General features: G+C 37.0%; 1 protein-coding gene across 13 annotated transcripts in view; it reads left to right on the top strand.

Annotated features, from left to right (window-relative positions):
• Positions 1-24,953, top strand: part of INPP4B (inositol polyphosphate-4-phosphatase type II B) — a 342,362-nt gene that overhangs the window by 285,701 nt on the left and 31,708 nt on the right. For 12 of the 13 annotated variants that reach the window (XM_065687745.1, XM_065687774.1, XM_065687770.1 and 9 more), the window contains 7 exons: positions 5,654-5,826; positions 6,861-6,984; positions 8,025-8,142; positions 12,637-12,777; positions 16,038-16,135; positions 19,880-19,992; positions 24,091-24,245. In XM_065687745.1, coding sequence (XP_065543817.1) covers positions 5,654-5,826; positions 6,861-6,984; positions 8,025-8,142; positions 12,637-12,777; positions 16,038-16,135; positions 19,880-19,992; positions 24,091-24,245 — 922 coding nt within the window. Of the gene's footprint in view, positions 1-5,653; positions 5,827-6,860; positions 6,985-8,024; positions 8,143-12,636; positions 12,778-16,037; positions 16,136-19,879; positions 19,993-24,090; positions 24,246-24,821; positions 24,900-24,953 lie in introns of those variants that run through there. The other variant, XM_065687752.1, reaches the window with a different exon arrangement.

Genomic DNA, 24,953 nt, shown 5'->3' with positions numbered 1-24,953 from the left:
ACAGTATAAAAAATCTCAGATGATTGCAATGGAATAATAAATACCCAAGATTTCAAGATTGTTCTTCTGGACACCCAAATTGTGCAAAGCAACTGCTATTACATTAACTGCAGAAATACCAGGAAGACTTATGCAGGCTTTTGCAAGTTTTTGGTATTCCTGTGAGAAATGCCACAGAATTATGAGCATAAAACCTCATTCTTTCTTCAAAGAGCTTAGCTCTCATACTAGATTTAAACTGAGCTCCAAGAGCAGAGTGGCAATACGGGGTAGGAAGCTGACCTTTCTATGCTGCCAAGTTTAATACTTGAACTCTACTAAGACAGTTTTTAAGCCTCTCAAAAAAGAAAATAAAAGAAATCAGAAGGATGTTCCTGTCCTAGGTGAGTAAATTCAGACTGTCCTTAATAGTACCATGATGTTTACATTACCTGCTTTGAGGGGTTTACTGCTGGTTTGTGTTGGTTGTTTGGTTTTGTTTGCCTTTTTCCGTAAGGCAGATTTTGCCTAGTGTTTGATCTGTGATGTTAAGACAAACTCAGTTACATCCTTTGAGCCCTATTATTTCAATCCTATCATGGATTATTTGTATGTCCAGGTAGTAAGGGGGTAAGTGGTTAGCTACAGTGAAAAGTTAAGTTGTGGGTAGCTGCTGTTGCATTCATTACCGTATGTCTGTACAGCCCTCTGTTATGCTTCTTTTGCTTTTAATTCCATGTTCAGTTTTTAACTTCATACCATTTATATTTTGAGGTGACTTGAATCCATCGAAGATTTCCACTGATTTTTAAGTCGTGCAGACAGCAGTGGCAGAATTGGCTTTTTTCTCTGTTGCCAGGACAAAAGGAGATAGAAGTCCAATTCCAAAGCCTCAGAGCTTTTCCTGTTTTATCACCAGCACATTTTAATAAGCACTTCAATGGGTTCTGACTTTGAACAGAGCAGAAGCTTGCTTTTCTGCCAAACTCTATCAAATTTAACATGCAGTTTGACATATTGCAACTTGAATATTAGCACATAGAAATTACTAGCTGTGTGCTAAACAGGTCATTTGCCTGTGCAGGCATGCTGATTAAGAGAACATGGGACTGATGGGCATTTTCTGGCAACCAAAGGGCAAATCCTGTCATAAACTGACCTTCCACAGCTCTCTGTTAGCAATGTAAGTGGAGTATTACTGGTGCTTTGCTGCACATATTCATATGTTTTAATCATACACTAACTGCATAGTGGTGATACCACTTCTTTTAATTTCATCCTTCTGTTTTCCATTTTAATGTGTTTGGCTTTTATGCCCTTAGTTTCCTTTCCAGTGGCTGACTAGAACAATTTTTGAATTGAGTTTCCTTGTTTCATCAATAATCTTTGACTCATCTTTGGATATTCCAAACAGTACATAGAATCAGCAAGGTTGGAAAAGACCTTTAAGTTCATCAAGTCCAACTGTTACCTCAGGACTACCAAGTCCACCACTAACATGCTACCTTTCTCATTTTAGCAACCTGACCGTTATCCTGTAGTCTCCTTATTGCTTCTGTTCTTGTTCCTAATGTCTTTTTTGAGATGCTTGCTCTTCAGTCTTTTTCAAAAGATTTTCCATGGTACCGAGGATGCAAACCTTGTGATTTGTCACCTGAAGTGTCAATATGTGAGTCCTTGAATGTGTTGAACACAGAAGTGTTTCTAGAAAGCTGTCATTACTCTGTGCTGTAGCAGAGGTCTTGAGCCATGGCTGGCCCTCTGTACCTTCTTTACAGCAACAGTTGATTCTGAGCTGCCAGTTTTCTCATGAAGCAGGAGTAGTAGGGCATCTTGCATCTCTCCCCAAATTCAGATGTGTAAGCAGTAGCTTTTACCCAAACAGTATCCTCACATGTCAACGATGCTGTGGCAAGTTAGGTCTAAGCCTGATTTTAGACCAGGGATTTAAAGCTCCCTTTACAAATAATAGCTCTTTATTATTTTTATTCATTTTCCATATTTATGCCTTGCATACAAGACAGTTTTATTTTCTGAATTCTGCTGAATTTTCTTGTAAGCTTCAAAATACAGAGGTTTTTTATGTTTCATTAACTTCAGTTTCACAGTGCTTCTCAGTTTCAAGGAGCAACTTAAAAGCTGTTGTACTTGCTATTAAGCAAGTGCTTCTAATGAATATTTGGAGCTCTGTGCATTATTAATGAATGACCCTGATTTATATTCTTGCTGAAGTATTAGCAACAGGATATTCTGCATGACAAGTGACATACAGTGATTTTTAACAGACCAAAGATTGAGCAGCTATATAGATTTCTCGTTAGAGTTGTCCATTCTAAGATCCTGGTCTCAGCATAAGATATATCTCTTATATATCTTATATATACACAAAACTTGCTTTAAAATTAATGGATAGACGTGGGAATTTACTAGTCCATGCATAAATTTTCTGTTTTCAAGAAACAATGCAATCCCTCTCTTAGATTTACTGACTAGCTCCACCTTCTGGGGACTGGACATCCTTACTAATTTTGAGCAAGGATTTTCAGTGTGAGGAAGGAGTAGGATGGTAGCTATGAATAACTTAATCACAAGAGGCTTTAGTTTTATCATCTTTCCTTTTGGCAAGTACAATTCTATTTATATTCTATAATAATTTCTCTTTCCTCAGTCATTAGGGTAATGTTTCCAACAAATTTTCAGTTGTTATTGTTTTCTACAAAACAAAATGTATATGTAAGTAAAGCTCTGCATTCTTTGGGACTTCAAGTACTCAATAGGATTTATTTTTAATATATATAGCATGAATGCCCTTCAATGTAAAAATGGCCTTGAGAATTTCAAATCTTTGGATTCCTTGTTAATGCAACTGTTGATGACAAAAATTACTTAGTAAGTTAGTATTCCAAACACATAATTTCCCCCAAAACAGCCTTGTGAGAAAATGATCTTGAAGGTACTAAAAGGTATGTGCAAAATAATTTGGAAAATAATAATAGAAGGTGGTTATCAGTTGTTTACTGCCAACCTGGAAGGCTGCATGAGGTAGAATCCACTTACATTTGTTCTGGGTCCAGTATTATTCAATATTTTTATTACTGACTTAGCTTATGAAATATGAATGATGCTTATTAAATTTGCAGATGCTTAAGGCTGGGAGAGGCTTTAAGCACCATGGGAGCAGGATTAGAATGGATCTTGATGAAATGGAGCACTGAAATATTAGGATGCAGCTCAGTAAGGGCAAGTACAAAGTTATGTTCATAAAGAAGCAGAAATACAGTACGGATTGACTGGTTAAGTTTGACAGCTCAGTAGAGTCAGATCTAAGTATTATGTGACCAGTATGTGACCCCTCTTTTATGAAAAGGAGTGTCAGTAAAGCTTTTTAGTCCTACCCGCATAATCTGAAATTGTAATAGCAGGTTCACAAAGTGTGGCTAGTTCAAGAAATTCAGCTTTTTCTCTCTTGCCCTGGCCGTCAGTGTACTTGCAAGATCCTTGGCTATGTCTGTATCCAGCTCTGCTTTCTCATGAAAATAGAACAGATGTCAATTTAGCAATACCTTGAGATCTGTTTTAAAGTGGCCAGGTATGATCTCTTTCATTATTTGCTCAAGTTGGAAGCAGAAAAGACATTCTGTTTCAATCACATACAGCCCTGTTGACAGGTTCAGTAAGCGTTGCATCTTTTGATCTTGTTCTGCAGTTGCTTTCCTTGGAATTTATTGATTAATTTAATAAATTGCTATAATTTAAGACCAAAAAGGAGAGTTTAAATTGTCTGGTCTGTCTAGTCTGACTTCCAGTATGTCACACCTTGTTGTTTACCTTATTTCTAAAATTGACTGTGTCTCCCAGCAGCCTCTGGCCTTTGGTTGTTCTTTCACTTTTATTCCCTAGAATAAACATCATTGTTAGTACTTGTTATTTTCTCCTCATGAAGCGGGGACATCAAGTTGCTGCTCAGCCTTTTTGATAGGTTTAAGAGATTAAACTACTCTTAAGTCTTGCAAGCTCTCAGGTTTTTTTTCAGCAGCCTCCTTAAAATGTGTACACCAGATCTTGGCACATGGCGTATAAGTGCTGTCTTAGTCAATGGCATGTGTAAGATCGCCTCTTTTTGCTGGAGCATGAAATGGGGGATGGCTTATATTCTGTTTTGTTCACGATGGCTCTAACTTCATAGCCACTGTTTTCCAGGGAATGGTTCTTCAGTCTGTATTACTCACATTTAAATATGTATGACTGTGTTAGAATGCATGTTACCTGATGACAAAGACATTATTTGCAAAGCAACTCCAGTTTTTCTCTGTGGCTGCTCTGTCCTTGTTCCTATTTCCTCATTCCTGCACCTTTTCCTTTTTTTTTTTTTTTTTTTTCTTCCAGTTTCTCCTGGCTTTCCAGGTTCTATCCAGTCTTTTTGGCTACAGTTGTATTAATTTAGCTACTTTTCTGGAGCATAGCCAAATTGACTTTGCAACAGGCAGCTATGTCTTCCTGCCTAAAGAACTTCTCCAGAACTAATGAGTATTTCATTGGCCTGACTCGGAATGTTACCTGAAACAGCGTACTGTTATCTTCCATCTAATTGCAATTTAAATGGAACAGATTTTAATTATCATTGATTCTTAATTACACTAATCTACAGAAAATATGAGTAAGTGATGGACTGTGTTAAGTCAGTTACACTCCCTATTTTTATATAGGTTCTTCTGCAGTGTTGTTTTTTATTTTAAACTGTAACAGTGAAACTGAGATGCAGATTCTGAAGGAGGGTGTGTTTTTATTATTGTTTGATCAGCTTGGAGAGGTAGGCAAACCTATGTGCAACTACCATGCAGGTATGGTTTTGTTAAGTCCTGGAAAATTCAGGAACAGCTTGGGAATTAGGCAAGTTGGAGTAAGCTGTTCCAATTTTCCTCCATTCCTAGATAACACTTCATTTCATTTGTAATATATTAAGGAGTCATTTTCACTGGCTTGTGTTTTCTGATATTCTTAGCATGTATTTTAATAGAGCTAAACATATGACAAAAGTCCTAAATCTCTCCACTTGAAGTACCTTAAAAAAAAGAGTTCAGTATATCTAAATATTTAAAGAGAACAACCTAAAGTGAGGCTAAAAACGTGACCCTGAAGGTTAGTAATTTTTCTAGCCTATATATCAAACAGATAATACCCTTTCAGATATCTGTTTATTCTTGTTTTGCTTTCTGACACTCACTTTTTCTTAATTATAGGCTCTCCTGTCTGTTTTTGGTGGTACTTTGTCTGTTTAGATAACAAGTTGTTAGTGCTGGTAACAATAGGAAATCTTCATCCCCACTGTATTCATCTTGTGCTAAATGTGTTTTCATGTGTATCCCTGTATGCTCTGTTTATGACACTTTAATGCAAGCTTTACAGAGAGGTTAGGTCTGTTAAAAAGTCATTGTTTCAGGATATAGTTGGATTCAGGCAAAGCATTTAGCCTCTGTCTTGGTGGTATGCTGGATTTCTACCTCCAAGCATATTCTCTGGTGTCCTTTGCTGTACTGCAGCAGTTAGGATGGAGCTGCAGAGTTGTTTTAAAATGTAGGACAATCTACGCAGCCACTGCAGCCCTCTTTTCATTCTGAAAAGCATTTTAGTTGCAAGTTTTCTGTTTTGGAATGAATGTTTTATCTTGTTCTAGGTGACTGGTATGAGCAGCTCTATCCCCTGGTGATTACACTGAAGGACTGCATGGGAGAAGTGGTGACCAGGGCGAAGCAATCAATGGCGTTTGTTCTGCTTCAGGAGCTTGCCTGTGGTTTGCCACAGTGTTTGATGCTGACCCTAAGAAGAGACATTGTCTTTAGTCAAGCAGTAGGTTGTCTTGTGTCACTTATCTCCTACTGTTGCTGTAATTAAGCATCTTATTCATGCCAGTGTTTGTGATTTTTTTCGTTTTTTTTTTTTTTTTCCTCTTCTCAGTTTAACACAACTTTTTTTCCTATGTTTGCCATTACATCCACTTAAATGTGTTATAATGTGATAGGGAAAATAATAGTAGATGGAAATCCATAGTAGCTGTATCACTGAGTTAAAGAAGAAGGTCTGCAATGGACCGTAGAAGGTTACGTAGTCCCCTTTTTTTCACAAAGAAGGATCCATAAAGTTATTTTTAGTTTTTCTAGGTTATATGCCAGTATCCTCACCTGTAGGTGAAGTTCTGATATCTAGCCTGGAATAGTATATAGCCTGGAATATAATACCTAGCTTGCTGCTGTTCAAGTTAGGTATTTTTTTCCCTCGGTCACCTTGGAAATGAAGAACAGATTATCTGTTATCAGATTGTAGCAGTATTTTATTTGTTTGAAGGCTATTAGTGTGTTTCTTCTCAGACTTGTCTTTTACTAACTGAAGTGCTTTTGCTCTTCTGTAGATCATATTTTTCAGACAGATTTTTCTCTGAATGATTCATCTAATTTCTCCCTTAAGTTATATGTTTTTCCTAACATAATTAAAGAGTTAGAGTGCAACTGCCAAGGAGATTCAGTTGCATTAGGTGTCTAACTGCTTTCAAATCCATCATAATTCACAGCCTTATGTGTTTACAGCCTGCCAGCAGACGTTCTGGTCTTGCTTCTCTCAGTGTAAATAGCACATAACCCCACAAATAAATGAAGCTTATCTAATGTAAAATAAGTGAGTATTTCACTGCTTTTTACACTGAAAAAAAAAGCCTCAATAATATATTAATATGAAATTGTGTACGTAGTCATTGAACAGAAATATCTATGCTGTTTTCCTCAAATATCTAAATATTATTTCTATTGCTCATAATGATAGCAAGCCTCATTTCAACTATGTTATAACAGTACATCTGTTGATTTCGTATGGTTTCACTGTCTTTATAGCTCGCTGGATTGGTCTGTGGTTTTATAATCAAACTGCACACAGGTTTGCATGATCAAGGATTTTTACAACAGCTTCATACTGTTGGATTGCTTGTGCAATATGAAGGACTCCTTAGTACGTATAGTAAGTATTGTTCTTGGACAAAGTTTCTTATGTATTCAGACCAGTTTACCCAGGAGGTTCTTATTTTAACCTCTGTTCTGCTTCCACTAATTTGGCTTATGAATCAACAAGTACTATCCTTAGGAAACAGTAGGTTTCCATATAATAGCACAGTTGAAGCCATTGATACTGTGCTGTCAAATCTGCATCAAAAATTACTCATTCATTTTATTCTCAATTCCTCTGAGAACACTAGCTGCTAATTATTCCATGAAGAGTGCTGAACAACATTGTCTTAAATACAGGAGACTCCTTCCTCAGTACAGCTAGTGGAACTTTTGGCTTTAATAAAAACTGTCTCCATTTGTATAGGCATTTGACCTAAGCAGGTTTATAAAGCTAATCCAGACAGCAGATTTAAACAGTTACTGACTCTTAGCAGCCTCTGCCCTGACCACACCAGTGATGTGAAGATGATAGCTTGAAAACTCTAATTCCTAGCTTGTTATAGATGTCATCATTTGATACTTATTAAAAAGAATATTTGGAGGGAGAAACTGCCTTATGTTTCAAAATGCTTTGATCTGGATGTATTGGATCCTTCCCCAAATTACAGATTTTGACCAAAGTAGGGACTTAGCATTTGTGCAGCTCTTTAATGCACAGGGAATTGCAGATCCTCTCTTGGACATTGCTGTCAGGCTCCCTTTTGCATGATGCTTGTTGTTATTCTCAAAACCTTTGTCCTCCATCGGCAAGATGGTCTTTAAAAACACTTTCAGAATAGACAAAAAAGGCTTTTCTGAGGTATTGTATGCACATGCAGAGCAGCCTGATTTTCAGGGGTACTTAATACTCATAGTTATCATTTAGGCCATGGAGAATTGTCAGCAGTTCTAAAAATCAGTCTGCTTTTATGTAGGTTACTTTAATGTAGATTTAGGACTGTGATTTTTTTAGAAGCACAGACTGGAAAATATAATCCCTGTATTGCTTTACTATACCTATTCAGTGACTGATCTATCTACTCTGTTAATAACCTCTGTAATGTTTCCATATAGGTGAAGAAGCAGGGATGCTGGAAGACATGGCTGTGGGAATTTCAGATTTGCAAAAAGTAATGTTTAAAGTCATAGAAGCCAAATCAGAAGATTTTTTGCCTATCATAACTGGAAGGCGGTAAGAACTTTGTTTCCTGTAGCCCATGGCATGTGATTTAATCTGTAGCACATGAAAAGCCCAGATAGTGGTTTCCTTGTTGCTGAATTCTATTACATGGAAAGTGCAGTAGTTTTACTTTGCATGAGGTGAGTGGAGATGTAATGAGGTAGTAGAGATTTGTAAAGCTAGCAGTAAAATGGGTTCTGGGTTACTTTCCTGATGAAAAGCTGAAAGCTCCAATTATTAAAACAAATTAATCAAAACAGTGTCTGGATTATGTAGAGTTTCTGTTGTGTTTTTCATACTGATTCAAAGAGAGGTGTCAAGGTCAGTATTTACGAAAGTGGCCTCTAACTGAAGAAGAGTTGGGTTTGAAGTGTCCAGAACTTCTATATCATTGTGACAAATGAAATCACATTTCTAAGAGCTAGGCCTTTGTTATCTTAAGACAAAAACTGAAAAACTCAGGCACCAAAACCTAGTGGTCACTTCTGAAAAATAAAGCCTGTCATAGTTCCTGAAGATCACACAGGACATACGCAAACTCAAAAATCCTTGTGCAAAGCCACTGATGCATCTCATATACGCACTGCTGAATATCAGGACATAAACTTCATTAATTATGGCTATGAGAGGGTTAATAGATTGTTACACAGGAGGAATAGGGGTTTTATCTTCGGTATTATTCTAGTCTGAAGCTCCAAATGTTTTTACTTTTGCAGAAATCACTTCCTTACTAGTATCATTATTCTTAAGATTACTGTAAATTAAATTCAGCTAAAAGCAACAACTTTTAGAAAAGATGTGTTTCCTCTGAAGGGGGTTTTCACCACTGATTTACTTAATTATCTTGGATAATTCACTCTTATTCTATGGGCCTTCTGAGAAGGGATTGAAATAAATAGCAGGAAGGCCGGAGTATGGTAGGCAACGCATCGGGAATAATTAAGAATAATTATGGTGTGTAGATAAAACATAAGACATACATCCTTTGCAAATTACAGCAGTCAAAAAGCTTGAAAAATCCAGCAGCTACATTAACTGGCTTGCTGCCATTACTGCAGTACACTGAACTGTCACGCTAGGAGGTCCTGGCTTGAAAAGAGACTTGCGCTTTGAGCTGCCTCTGGCCTTCTGGATTGATGGAGTAGTCAGTCTTTAGGAAGAAGAGTTACTGCCTGTGATTGCTGTACTGTACTTACTGGCAGGTGTTCACTGGATGGAATCAGTATCAAGGAAAAAAAGAATTAAAAGCTTATGCATAGGAGCCCCATTCTTGTTAGAGCTGTGATGAGACAGCTGCTATCACACAGCATTGGAAGTCAAGCATAAAAAGAGAAGACAGTGGAAAACCTAGTTATTTGTAATTAATGTGTAAGATCATTTGGCTTATTACATGGTGTGGCTCAAAAAAATGAGGCCGAAAGACTCTAGAAATGCAACACAAGAAGATTAAGATACAAATTCTTATCTTAGAGAGTCAGAGTATTCACTTGCAATTGTTTTTCTGGGGAAGTGCTGAAGACTGAGATTCTGTGTACACAAACAAATCAATCCAAAGAGCTGTGGCATTGACTAGCACTGTGATAACCTGCTGATATGGGTGGCTGACTCTGGCCATCCAGGAAAAGTGGAGTTTAATTCAGGTGCTCAGGTTCTTTAATTATTATAGGCATTATATTGTGGTATTTTATTATACTTACATTCTGTAGAAGAATTTTATAAAAGTATTTGTGCATATGAACTTTGAGGCACCTCAGGGTTTGATACCATGTTTTCAATGAAGCCCACTGTCAGACTAGCACTTTTACAGCCACATTGGAGTGATCTAAAAAGTCATCACTTAGCTAAAAGAAGAGCTAGGTAAACACTTCCCAGCTGAGATGCAGTGACTGACCATGTGTGCATTGTTTTTTCTGTTGCAAAACAAAGGTGCATATAAATGACTTGGTATGGAATGATAGCAAATATTAGAGAACAAGGCAAATAAAATCAAAGATAGGGATATTCTTAAACAGTTCTGTTTTAGTGAAATTATATACATTTAAGTGTATAATGCCAAAATTTATATTATTTGTTCGGAAAGATATTATTTATTATTTACTCTCTTAAACATGCTGGATTTCTCCACCCTGTTGCCCTGAGAGATCATTGAATGTTAAAAATTATGTACTGGTATTTCCTTCTTATTGGAAAACGTGGTAGCTACCTTACTCATCTCATGCCAAAAAAAAAATGGTATCTCTGCACTGACTCTAGCCACAAAAAGACATGGCATGGCAATAAAATTTACTGCTTTATTAGTGTTTCATGTTTAAATAGAAGCACAGGACCTGTAAGATTTTCAGTAAATTAACATCAAACAAGTCTTCCAGATTTCAGTACTTTGAGTTATTTTTTCTTTTTTGCCCGCCTGACTTCAGTACCATTTCTAGGCAGCTCTGTGAAAGCTTGGGAGCCTTTTACTTACATGATCAGAAATGAGTTGTTTTCATTGTGCAACCAGAGTTTGTTGTTTTTTTCTTAGAGTTATCACGGATTATCTGTGAGACTTCTAAAAATGTTTCAAAAAAGAAGAAGAAAAAAATAAAGGGGGGGGGGGGGTGGCAAGAGGAGGCTCTCAAACAATACTGATGCTAATTTATCATGCCTAAAGGTCAGCATTTCCCAATGTTCTTCCACACACTGAAAGATCTGTAGTGATTCGGGGGTGTGAAATGTAGCAGTGCAGGGATTTGGTGGCATTTTGCAGCGTATGCTCTTCGAATTAGACTAAACCAACGTTTCTTCTCAACCTCATGAAAGCACTACATCACAGAAGAATGTCCTGGCAGTACCTGACAGCAACTAGGAGAGCTCATATGCAGCCTCTGAATGAATGCGTTGATACAAAGGTCATTTGAGTTCTTTACTGTCATCCTTGCTAACTCACCATTTCCTTCACACAGGTGAATTAATTAAACAAAACACAAACCAAATAGACTTATCTGGGGAATGAAACTATTTCTTCACACACACACTTTTTTTTCCCCCCTTCTAAGGCATGTATCCTCCATTGAAAACTGATAGCCCCCCTCAATAGGGAGCATTTGGCATTTGCTCAGAGAGTACACACTAGTTCTAGCCTGTACAAAGGCAGAACCAAGGCATATGCTGTCGCCCTAGTTGCATGTAATTACAGTTCAGTCACAAGTCTGTACTGGATCTATTATATTTTGCTCTCAGATACGTGGACAGGATAGAGGTTCAAATGCAACCTTGAACTCTTCTAAGCTAAAATACTTATGCGAACACCTGCTCTGGGATAGTGCCACTCCTCCTTCCAGTTTGCCAAGGCTGTCAGAGCTAGTGCAGAAACTGCCTCTTTTCTTCAAGGTTTTCTGAGTTTTCTTTCCCGAATTCTACACATGGGAAATCCAGATTGTATTTTAATTTCTTAGCAAGCATGTGATTGATTAAAATAAGGGTTGGAGTGACTTCATGATAGATTTCTTTTAATAGCTGCTAAAAATTTTCTAGCTAAAGTTTACATGCAGAAGTTGTGTGACTTCCTAGGCCTGGTTTCTGTAGGTAGGATGTAGATCTTCCTTCCCTTCTGTTGCTGTAATACTGTTCCTTCTTGGTGGTATACGAGATGTGCTCTGCAGGAGAGGAAACCTCAGTCTTCATTATCAGTTGGCCATGTTTGAATGATTAAAATGCCAGATCATGGAGACAAATAGATTTGCTTCTAGTCTGTTCCTCTTTTATTAGACTGATTGCTCTAATAATTGAAAGAAACCTAACAAACCCCAAGTTAACAGCATGCTGTTGTTTCTGTGCTGGGGTCAGGCATCAGTCCTCAAATTCAACTTGGAGGGTTCCACATAATAAGAGTTTAGACTGGCAGCCAATATAACATGTTTTTCATAAAATCAGACCAAACACAAACATATAACCACAGCTGTTCTATATTACATCTCTTCCCCTAAAATAGGATTTATGTTTGTGTAATGAGCCTTCAGTTATTATCTTCACAGAGTCAGTTTTGTTACTGGTGGTGCTTTCTATCCCCAGGGAGAAAATCCAGCCACTGAAGAAAACGGGAATTTTGCTTTGAGCTTTTTTGAAAGGTGTTTGCTCATATTGCATTTAGCAGGATCAAGTCATGACTTCCGAAAGGGAGTTGTTGTAACTCAGCAGGATGCATTTTAAGATTTGAGGAGTTCTCACTTATGTTTTTGGTAAAAAGAAGACTTTTTACTGCTTTCATCCTTAGTCCTATTTTCACTTCAGTAAAGAAGTCGCTATCAAGAGCGTGTGATTATATTTACCTGCCTTTTTTCCATATATAGCTTGGTTATCCTCTTAAAGCAAGCAAACTGAATCATCACATTTTATGGTTCAAAACAATTAAGGGGAAAAGGGAAGGACTGATTTATAAGTCTCCATGTTCTCTATAATATAGGAAGGTTGTAATTTCAAGAAAACTAATTGATATGTGCATCCTTATTCATCTTTTTGTTTTCCTAGTGAACATTATGTTATAGAGGTCCAGCTTCCAGCAAAGATGTTTGAGTTGCTGCCACAAGAGATTAAAGAAGGAAAGCTACTTCGCATGTATCCAGTGCTCTTTAATGTTGGAATCAATGAACAGCAAACACTTGCAGAGAGGTAAGAGAAAATTGTGTTTTATTTTCTATCCAAGTATGCCATGCTAGTATGGGGTATCTCCCAGGACTAAAAATAAATCTGTTTTGTTATTTGTTGTGGGACCATCTCACATTTGCTTGATGTGTATTTTAAAAAGTATTAAAGCGAATAAGCACAAGCTATGAAGCCATGCAAAATAATGAAAAGTCCAAGTGAAGATATGACCATATGCAGGGGTGCATTTCACAGAGCCAATGCCAAGTTTCCTCTGGTTACAGATATTAAATTAATTTCTATTTCACAGATGTAGAAGTTTGTTTCAAATATGAGTTTGAAAATTGAAAATTCTCATTATCTTAGAAGTGGGGTTGAAGATGCTGGGCAAGTCATAAGCTAGAAAGAGATCATTTTTCAGAACTTTTTAGGGCTTTTTTCCAGGGTTGAGGAGTGTTAGTTAATAATAGGGAATGCTTAGTATTATGTTTGTAGAAACATTAAGGCTAATGTTATAGTTCTGATATGCTAACATTAATCCTCTGAAAAGATTGCTGGAAACTAATTAATTAGCACAATAAAAGTCAAAGTTTCAGCAGCCTGTTAGTTTTCCAAGAGAAGGTTATCTGTCCATGATGTTTAATTATCAAGTTTGTGCAGTGCTAAAACTGGAAGGTAGACATCAATAATGAACAGCTACTTTTTCTTTTCTTCCTTAACTGGTTTTATTAATAGGGCATCAGAGAGACATGTATCATTAGATTGCATTCACTACAAACTCGAAAGCAAGTGTAGCTGGGGAAGTAGGGTGAAATAGTGAAAAATGAAGTTAACCCAGACAATAGGCAAGAAGTTAAGCACAGCAGGAGTTTCTTGTCCTGTTCTATCTAGACAGCAGAGTAAAAGTAATCTCTTGTCTTTTAAGGAAGTCTTCTAAGGAATACCATCAGATATCTTTGTGGATGTCTGTGGGGGACTTCTCCAAATTGTGAGTGGTGATGTATGAGAAAATTTCGATAGAAAATTGAAATGAGGGACATAGGCTGAGTCATGAAATGGTAAAACCTTGCATTTTACTGTTGAAAAAGTCAATTAATGGGTTAGAGAGCTTGAAACATTCTTAAAAATTAAAATAGCTTATATTTGATGCCATAAAGAAGGGAAAAGTGATGCTATGAGAGGAGTGACAATGCCAAGGTGACAGGGTACAACATCAAAAAAATCAGTCATGACAATTGTGACTGGGACACAACAGGTTTCTCCAAAATCAGAGGAGTATGCAGGAACAAAGAAGCAAGTTCATGACAGCATACATGGGTGGGATAGGCAGGAAGGACTATTATGTTACAAATGCCCTGAAGAAAGATTTGACAAGATTTAGAAACAGCCTGGATATGTGGGGGCTTGTAAAGAGGAGTTGGTGTGAAAAGATGTCTGGCTTGCAGGTGGAGTGACAGGAAGACAGGTAGTCTTGTTCACAGTGGGGATTTTACATTATGGACAAAGAAAGCCATGAATGAAAAAATAATATATGTAGATCTATAAATAAATATATGTATATTAATATATATATCTCAAAAAAGTCAAGTTGGATTATTCCATGCAGAAACAGTTTTTTCTGCATTCACTTACAGGTGTAAACGTTAGACTTAATTCAAAATACTGCTTAACTCCCAAAGCTGCACCTTTGTCTTTGAGATTGGAAACACTGCACATGCTTTTAGGTAAAAAATATTTTTTGTGGGGGAAATTAACATGAGAATAGAAAGAAAATTTTGTGATAAATCTCTAGAAAATGTTGCTTTATTTAGATGAAAACATCTCTTCAGTATAACACAGTTGAGAATGTATCTGATTTAAAAGGAATATTCTTGTGTGACAGTGCAGCAATGGCTATTGAGGAAGTAGTCTTTTCCCTCTTTAGCATGTTTGAATGTTTTATTTCCTTCTGCGTGATGTAACTGTACATTTGGTATCTTCTAATTTGTGTTTCCTTTCCTCTACCTGGTAGAGATAACTTACCTTCCTGAACAGGTTTACCTGTCCACGTCTCTCTGTAGTCCACCATTTCCTTCTCTGTCTTCCTTTTCTTTATTTCAAGGCTATTCTAGAGATGAGTCCTAACTGCCCAAGGGACATTCCTGTCTTTATATTCATATCCCTCACAGCAGAGCTACCAGGAGATTTATATTATATATTTCTCTTTTTTAGCCTGTATTTTCTACAACTTGGCTGTTGCAGGAATTTTGATCTTGCAGATAAAGATACTTGCCTATGTAGCTATGGTCAGATTGTGGATAAGCGTAATAGCATCCTGATGTTGTCTGGATTTTCTGTGAAGTGCAGAATAACAAGGATTAGGGGATGTGTTCCCAGCAGACTCTGCTGCTGCAAGAAAGCCCAGAACATGTTCCTGAGCCAGCTGCAGTACTGTCAAGCAACTGCTGAGGTCTGTGTGCCACAGTAAGCTTAAATGAAGACGAAGCCAGCTAGCCTGCAGGTCATAACTCTGTGAAGCTTAATGGTGAAATCACTGCTCAACAACAAGGAAATGGTTCTGTCATTGGCTTCAGATACGAGAAACCAAGATAACCAACAGCTCAGGAGCAGTGTAGGTCAGAAAGGGCCCAAAGAAGTAATCAGTTTGACTATTTATAGCAAATATTCTCAGACCATAGCAGAAAATATTTCTTCAGAAGGTTTTCCACCTGACACTTGAATATCTTCCATCTTGTGTGGCTTCAATATTGTCCAGCTCTGGTAGAAATTAATACATTTAAGCAAGAGCAGCAGTAAGAGATGTAAGAGATGCTCTCTGCCTGTGGTGCCATCTGAAATTCCCACAAAGAGCCCTTGCATTTATGCAGGATTTGTGAAGGTAAAAAGAATATGTGCTTTATTGAATGTTTGTCTCTAAATGGATTACTTTTGTCCATATGATTTTGGAAAAATTATCCATGTGTGATGACCTCATTCTGAAGTATTAAAATATTAGTTACAAAGCATATGAGAGATTAGCAACTACATGTTTAACAAAATCTGCTACATTCAACACTGGAAGGGAGGGGAATAAAAAAAAATAATCAAAGTCCTGTGAACAGTGTCCTTGCCTGTATCAGGGGGTTGGAACTGGATGATTTTTAAGGTCTTTTCCAACCCAAACCATTCTATGGTCCTATGATTTCTGTATGCAGAGAAATCATTCTGAAGGATAATTTAGCTTTGGTTTAGTTTTGATCGTTTGTGTGGGATTTTCTTTTCCATTGTTTCATTGTGCTTTTTTATAGGTTTGGAGATACCACTTTGCAGGAAAACATTAACCAGGAAAACTTAGAACTTCTAAAAGAATATTACAAGCTGTTTACAGAAAAAATGCCTCCTGATTGTAAGTACAAAATAATGCAATATGCGAATGTCTTTGAAAAGGTTTGATAGATAGAAGATTCTAAGAAAGTAACGTTACCACAGTATTAGTGTGCAGCTTTTAGATTTAGGCCTCAGTCCCATAACTTGTTCCATAAAGTTTAACACTCTGAACATGGCCTGTACACAGCCCTGCTGAAGTCAGTAGTGACTGCAGGCCCAATGCCACAACAGAAACTTCAGGGAGAGTGAAACAGCATAATGATGACCCAAACAGCTCTTTTAAATCTTAGTATAATATTCCTTTTGATATTTCAAGTAGAGGACGGTCTGTACCTAACATATTTGTACAGAAATACTTGGTGCGAATTTTCATCAGTTTCAGTCATTCCCTCCACTCTTATTTTGCAAATGTATTAAGGTATGGCAAACCACTGAGAAACTGGCAGATGCAAACGCAAGCAGTGAGCCACGTCATAATGTCACTGATGTGAATAACAGGGTTCCATTAGAATGGGTCCTATATTTCAATTTTACAGAAATTTGGTATTATAAATATTATGAGTCTGTTACTCTGATTCTTGAAAGCAAACACTGAAAAGACCATTTATATCAATCTAATCCTATTAAAGTTGTCTAAATGCCTAAACTGTATTCCCAAATGATGCAAATCTTATGCCCTTATTTTAAATAGCTTGGATTTAAGTCTCTGTTCCTTCCCTTTTTATAAAGGGGGGGATGAATCTTTTAAATCTAAAGGTCTGTCATCCTACAGGATTTGCATGTGCCTTCTTATGGTGAATACTGCCTGTTAAAATCCCTTGCAAAGCTTCTGTTCTCATACAGCATACCTTGTGTTTGTTAGTTTTGCAAATTATCTACTACATGTATGTACTGGGAGTTATATCTAGTGTGTCACTGTGTATGTGTACTTATCTTTTATCTCGGGATTATTTTCAGATGTTAATAACTGTGACAGAAATTAAAGTCCTGTTCTTAAACAGTGGGCAGTATGCCCATCATCCACCTCCGGCTCTAGGATTTCTAGGATTTCTGCAGAGAAACTCACACAAGAAGTTAGTAATTAATTTAAGGGAATCCTGCCAAGAAAGCATCCTGAAAAGCTAACCTCATCTGGGTTTAGGTCTAAGGTAGATTTGCTGCCTCATAAATGGTTCAGATTATATAAAAGCAAAAATTTGCATGCAGATAGGATTGGCCACTTTTCAGTAACAGAAACTAACCTTGTACTGCCTTCTTGCAGAAGGATTATTAGTGAGCTGCACAGTCTTCCTGGACTTCTTCCAGACTGTGCAGGCTTTTAAGAACTACGCTTATCTAATTCATCATGTCTTTTCTGGTTATTATTACCTTCTTGCTTTTTCTCTACCTCTAAGATGTGAGTCTGTTTTTCATCCAAATTTTTACACCAGACAAAGCACCTTCTGGTTGCATTGCCCTACCCAGTAGCTCCCTGCCATTGCATGCAATCACTCTTTTGGCTTGGAGAAACATGCGTTTTAAACCAGCTCCCTGGAAAAACAAAGTCAAGCTCTCCAAATCATTCAGCTGGGGGAGGGCTTCAGTTGCTCTCCTGTCCACTTACCTCAGTGCTCATGTTCTTAAGAAGCTAACCCTCCATGCAAGCTGGCAGCAGGTCTGGTGTTGTGGCTAAGTGAGAATCATTTGGCATTGATGGCTCCTTGATGGTTTTGTCACACCTTTCCAGATAGTTGCCTGTAGTGCAAAATCTGTGCTGCAAAGTAAGTGCAGGACCCAGCTCACAAAGCTCTTAGTTACAAAAACAGTGCTCATAAAGCCAGACAGAATTTAGGGACTCACAGCCCGTTGGCCAGGCTGTTGCATCCACCACCCTTAGGCAGCCTCACTTGCCTGCTGCTTCATTCATATATTCCATTTCAATGATTTTAATTTTCCACTCACATAAAGGTATTGCCACCTTTACTGGTAGTTTTTCGTCTCATCTCTGTAATTCTGATTGCAAATAATATTCTAGCTTTCTCTGTCTTCCCAATTACTAAAAGTCTTCAGCTGCATGTAACTGTATGCTGTACACTGACTTTCCCTCTTCTTTTAGATGAATATGCACTGTCATTCACCTGTTTCTTAATCTCTTTAATTATCTAATAGGAAACTCTGAAAACTGTAAATAACAATGTGCTTCCAGAAAGATTCCTACTAAAAATGCCAACCAAATGTACCACTGATTTAGGCACCAAAATAGGACTGCTGTTATGGAGTAGCTAATGATAGTAAGGGTAGAAAAAATGTGTGACTGTTGTTTAGTAGTACCTGATTAATTGAAAAGAACAGTTTAGAACTCAATTTAAACAGCTGAAAACATGAAGAAACCCATGTCATGAGTGATATTCAGTGTTGCTGGTTTGATACCCAACACTCACAGCAACATCAGTTCGTCATTGTCCTATGTGAGAGGAGGGATACATGCAAGGTTTAGAAATCCAGCAAACAAAGATTTTATTCCACAGCATAATAATGCTTGTAGCGGTACGTGCATTTTCAACACAAAGTCTGTGAGTCTGTTATGTACTTCCAGGCTTTTCCCCCTTATAATCTATGAGAATGATTTGATGGCTTAATGCTGCTTTATGACACAAAGGATTTAAGTGATCAATCGCATCCAGTCAAGATGCAGCTCATTTGCTGATGCTGTAAATTAGGAGAATCTTACTTTATCTGTGGTGAAGTCATCTGTCTGAGATGACTCATTTTATGCTGTGAACCAAAGGAAAACTGCTATGAAACAATAAAATACTTACCTAGTTATGCATTCCCATAATCTGGAAGCATCTTTTTAGAATACTCATTGTATGCGATGTGTTTGAAAGAAGCAGATGCAGGATAAATATAATAGTCTACCAGGTTGTAATGTATTTTTATATGTTCTGCATTATCTAATTGTCTGATCAGGAATTGTAATACTAAGATAAAACAATCCTCATTAAGATTATTGCAGAACTAGTTTGAATGTGCTTTTTCTGCATTTTTTTCTTTTTGGCAGCACAGTATGAGGAAGGCAGCTTAGACATTTTTAGAATAGTTCTTGAGTATATTTAAATTACTTCTTACTATGAATCACGGATAGGGGAAACTGCAGAATTCGTTACAGATAAAAGGTAAAAGCCTGTTGATAAGAGGGATCATTCCAGCTGTGATCACATTAGGAGAATGGATTTTGACCTGCATTAGTACTTGCCTCATTTTACTCTTTGAATTGAGTGTAAATCTTGGGCTTGGGGCTTGAAGAAGTAAATTTTAAAAGCAGATTTTGATTGTTTCTGCTGATTTTCGAAACTAATGAAGATAAAGGTAACATTAGAACAAACCCCTCCCCTATATACCCACAAAACTGAAGAGCAAATTAAATTGCTTATTCTTGAATTGCCACTAGATATCTCTGATAATAAAATGTCAGCTCAGCTGCCATACCTAGGGCAATTAGGTATAATTTTGGATTTTAAGTAAAGCTGAAATTATTATGTATTTCAAAATCAAAGTTCCTCAGACTGAGAAATATCCCTTGTTAAATTTGGGGGGATGTGTGTGGTGCGGTGGTGGTGTTTAGTGTTGTTTAACCCTCCTCTTATATTAGGAATTAAAGCAACATTTTCTAAGAAAAATGAGATGTAACAAAACCAAAATATTTTGACCTAAAAAATGCATCCCATCAAAGCAGATTTTTATATGCTTGATTATTTCTCTACTCATCAACCTTTTTTTCCAGGTCTACCACATTTTCAAGAACAAAATGATTTAAAGGGATTGCTAGAAAATCTCCATCAAAATATCCAGGCCAAAAAGAGAAAGAATGTAGAAATCATGTGGCTGGCTGCGACGGTAAGTCCTCTTGTTTCGTATGTGTTCACACGATTTTTGTATGCCTGCTGATACTGTAAGCGCAATGCATTTTAAGGATGTAATTGGGAAACTTATTGATTAAAGTAGATGGGCTGAAATGGCTCTCTAACATTTCCATTCTGATGGGCTCTCATCCCACTCATGCATATATCTCTTCTTCCTACAGTTAAATTACAGATATTATATTTTTCCTGCTTTCTTAACTGGTAGAACTGGCTAGAATTCAAAGAGAGAGAGATGGTCTTGGTCACTTTGTTGTCCCCTACTTTCTCCAGCCCCTTTACTGCAAAGCTTCTCCTAGCTAGGCAGTCCATGGCCTGTGCTGCTGCTCAGGGTTGTTTTGCTCCAGATGCAGAATTTTTCATTTATATCAATGAGTTGTATAACAGGATAAAAGAGGTTTTTGTATTGTTTGGGGCATGTTTTTTTGCTTAACTGAGTCCAGTTTTAGGCAGAGGAATCCCTTCATCCCCAGTATGGACAGAATTAATTGTTTGGATGATCATGCATAGCTATTGATGTGTCATGTCATATGGGAGAGACAATACAGTATTCAGCTACAGTATCTAACTATTTTTGCTTGTTTGTTTAAAATCATATCCATTCTTTGATAATATAAAATTTGGTTGTTCAGAATACCTTCCTTTTATTGTTTAGTGTCCATAACCCTTGAGGACATAATTATTTACTCTACCTTTTGTTAAATATTGCTGTACTCAACTTTTTAGTACTTACATTTTGTAAACAAGTGTTTAATTGTATCAGCACAACTTCTTGTCAATCACATATTATGGGGGTTTTAGCCAGTGTCACTGTGACAGCCACTCCAAGGGCACTGATAAGCTTTATATGCAAAGGGCAGATGTTCAGACACAGGGAGAACACAAAAATGTTTATCAAACAATTAATGATACTTACTTTGCTTTATTTACATAATTCCTTTTCGTTTCCCAGTTCTGTGTTAAAAACAAACAAAACCCCCAACCAAATAAATGACCTTAGATATTTACAAAGAGCTCAAGATTTTCAGGAATGTGGAATTCAACCAGGTAATAAGAATAGACATCCTTGGTGTCTCTGACCATTATATAAGTAGACGCTCAATCTTTATCTACTAGAATTGAAGCAAGACCATGCATTTGAGGGAACTTTCAAATGCATATACCTTTCAAGGGAAATAAGTGTTTGATAAAAATATTAATTAAATTTTCCATGTCTCTTCATTAACATGAGGAATAAGATAAGATTAGCTATGTCTTTGTATTAATAACACTGCTGTAATTTTTTTATATTGCTAATAACATTTTGCCTTGTGGTTCATAAATACTACCACATGCTATTACAGTATAAATCTGTTGTGAGTAAAACCAGAAGCCTTTCTAACAGTACAAGTTCTGCAATTACTACGAAACATTGCTTTTTGAAGAAGTGTAAGATAAATCAGTACAGGGTAATGTAAAATGAGCTATATGAAAATTTTCTTAATCTTTGGCTATAGAAAGTTGTCTTCTACCATCTATTCAGGATTCTCTGGAAACAATTTCATGGGTAAAAAGCATTCTTTGAACATTCAAACTGATTCAGATTTTTCCTTCACTGTATTCTGCTTCTCCTCATGTTACCTTACTGTAAGTTTCTGAAATATTTCTTGACTAATTGATTTACACATTGTTGCACTATATTACATTTATTTATTGTAAAGTATGTACGGATATCACTTTGTTATTGCAGTAGATTCTAGATAGATATGCATATGCATCTGCATGTAATCCCTATTGTAATGGGACCCTGAGAATACAGCTGTTTTAAAAGTCAGCTTTTGCAAATTGGTATCACACACATTTCTTATCCTAAATATAATGGGATAAAGACTTAAATGCTACATTCTGATCTCCAAAACTGCCCCTTCATCTTTTGTCTTAGATCACAAGAAATAAACAGAGTATATTCTAGAGCAATCAGATCACTGTTTGCCCATTTTATTTACTTTGTTTAACTGCTGGTGCTTAGTGAACTGAGTCATTGTGAGGTTTTCTGTGGGCCGGCCTATCAGGTTAACCTATGCTTCGTCTTAAATCCAAATGCAAGGATTTTTTAATTTGTTTAAGTGAACAGATTATTTTCTATTTAATCCACTTTAAAATGATTGAGACTTTTGTACTGTGCTTCAGTGCAAAACAAGATTGTGGTTACAGTAATTTGCGTATTGTGGCTAGAATGCTTCTCAGTTCAAAACTGACTCTCTCTAGCCAGCAGTTTACGTGCTGCCAGCCCAGATTTGGGATTTAGTCTCCCCTCCCTTCATGAGGGTCTCATCTGGAATAATTACCTGTTTTTTTCTTATGATTCATTCACTTCAAATATTCACAATTAATCATGGTCTTCAAAAGAAACAGTGTAAGGAGAATTAATCTCCTCAATTAAACAGTTAACTTCTTTCACAGCATCATCTAAAAAAATTCAACTTTTGAGACTCATACAATTAACAGATAAATAAGTGCTTATTGGCCAAAGTGAGATTATGAAGTTTCACCCTGCAGGATCCAAAGTAAACCCTTGATAGCCAAGCTGGGAAGTTCCTTAGGATGAAGCCTAATTGCTGTAATTTATTGCATGCCCTATTCTCATAACTATTTCCTTTTTAGATGCTGTTACAGCTATGATTTTCCAGGGATAGGAGCAAGCAAATAAAAGTATTACCTTTTCTTAGGACAAATTATACCAGGGGAAAGGCAAACCCACACATAGGCACACCAGCTTTCCTTCAAAATTTTCTTTTTCTAGTTAAATATTGTTTGAACCCAAAGTATAAACTAATGGGCTGGCACAACCACAGATTGATTCTTAAGGTGAGAAATTATCCTCAAAAATACGTTTCCCTTATTCCTTACAATTGTGCCAAAATGTACACTGAAAGTAGACAATCCGTGGCAGTCATTTGTGTTAACCTTTAGTTGTTATGGGTCATGCATGGAACAGTTTACCTCTTAAAAACAAGGACCATATTTAAATGCAGATGTGTCTGAATCCGTGCCCTCATATTAGTCCTCTATGTCCATGAGCTTGAGCTAAGATTTGATGAAGTTCTTCTTTGCTTTTCAGCATTAATTAGGTGTTCAGACAATTCAGCTCTAACTGAATAGGATGGTTCTCACAGAAAATGAGGAAAAAATTGAAGCAACTTTTCCTTTTCTAGTCTAGGCTAACACAAATACTTTGTGTTTCAAGTTCAGGATTTTGGATGCCATGGTTTTGTAAGCTGCAGTCCATGCACACGTTTTAGTGACTTGCTTAAAATGCTTAGGACTAAAAGTAGTAGATTTTGATTTTAATTTTGTTGGATCCACCACCGGTTTCTTGCTTCGCTGAGGGGGTGGTGTTGGGGTGGGCAGGAGAGAGACTTGACTGCAATTGCAGTACAAGACTGCGTGCAGTGTGCTTTTAAAATAAATAAAGGCTTTTTTTCTTCAGTGAGCAGGTTATTTATATGTTTGTCCTCCTGGTGAAAGCCTTGAAGATCTGCTTTTAAAATGTGTCATATGGACAAATTGGAAATGGGCTATAGAGCAGTAGCTATAATCTTTTGGTTCTATTTTAGTGGAGTGTTAATGCTGCAAATTTATAAACGTTGTTGTGTGTGGCTGGTCTATCCCTGGCAGTGTTCAAGGCCAGGTTGGAAGGGGCTTTGAGCAACCTGATCTAGGGGAAGGTGTCCCTCCTCATGGCAGGAGGTTGAAACTAGATGAGCTTTAAGGTCCCTTCCAACCCAAACCATTCTATGGTTCTATGAAAAGATAAGTTGGCAGTTCTTTTCAGCACATTTTCACCTTTTTTGGCACTGCGTCAGGCCAGCATAATCCTGAGAATATTAAAATCCCCACAGTAGATTTAACTGCAAAGATACACATCAGTAGCCGTTGGAATTACTTTTACAGCTTTTTTCTTCTTGAGAAATACTTCAGTTCTCTGTATTCCTTGTCTGTGATTGCAAAACTGTGGGAGTTTCACAGTCTGTGTAGTGCCTAGAGAACACAAGGTGTGAAAAGGGCAATCCTTTGATGTCTGCATGTGTTTCAGATTTGCCGTAAGCTGAATGGAGTCCGTTTCACCTGTTGCAAAAGTGCCAAAGACCGGACATCCATGTCGGTGACGCTGGAGCAGTGCTCCATCTTGAGGGATGAACATCAGCTTCACAAAGACTTCTTTATTCGGGCGCTGGACTGTATGAGAAGGTATGTGGAGATTTTTGCATATCCCTTGCATTTGGGGCTGAGCCAGAAGCCAAGTGTGGTACAAAAGGGTCTAAAGCCAGTTGCAATGTGTGATAGGCCCCAGTCCTGATTTAGCACAGCTTGACCAGCAGCATGCCAGCTGGTAAGTCACTTCTGCATGCAAGGGCTTCACAACTGTGTGTTTTAGCAGTAATTAATAATTTCTAAGATAGATAAGTGAAACCTTGGAAGTGTCACCACTGACTGTAGCATTTTACCAAGGTAAATAGCAGTTATTTTAACAATTTCTTAGGCTTTCACAAGACTTAACAACCTTTTATGACAATATAAATAAAAAAAATGAAAGTTAATGTCTGTTTTAAGATAGATTTTTTAAATGTTTATGCACTCATTAAAAATTTGTGTAAAACTTATACAAATAATGTGAAAGCAGTATAAATATTTTTTACAGATGGCAATTCTTCTTACCTCATATTATTAAGAATAAAGTTAGCTTGGACTGATGGTGTTGCCATTAATATCTGATAAAATCTTTACTATGCTTTAAAAAATAAAGTTTTTCATTCTAAATTACAGCTATGCAGAAATTGAGGCTGATGCCATCAGCAGTGTGCAATTAAAAGATGTAAAGATTTCTGACTAAATGACCCTGATGAATAAAAAAAAAGAAATTGAGCAAACAAGTTTTGATCATGAAATTAATCCAGA

This window comes from Lathamus discolor, chromosome 1 (genome assembly GCF_037157495.1).
Source record: "Lathamus discolor isolate bLatDis1 chromosome 1, bLatDis1.hap1, whole genome shotgun sequence".
Taxonomy (NCBI): Eukaryota; Metazoa; Chordata; class Aves; order Psittaciformes; family Psittacidae; genus Lathamus; species Lathamus discolor.
Note: the sequence above shows the minus strand (reverse complement) of the source record. Positions and strands in the feature narration are given on the sequence as shown.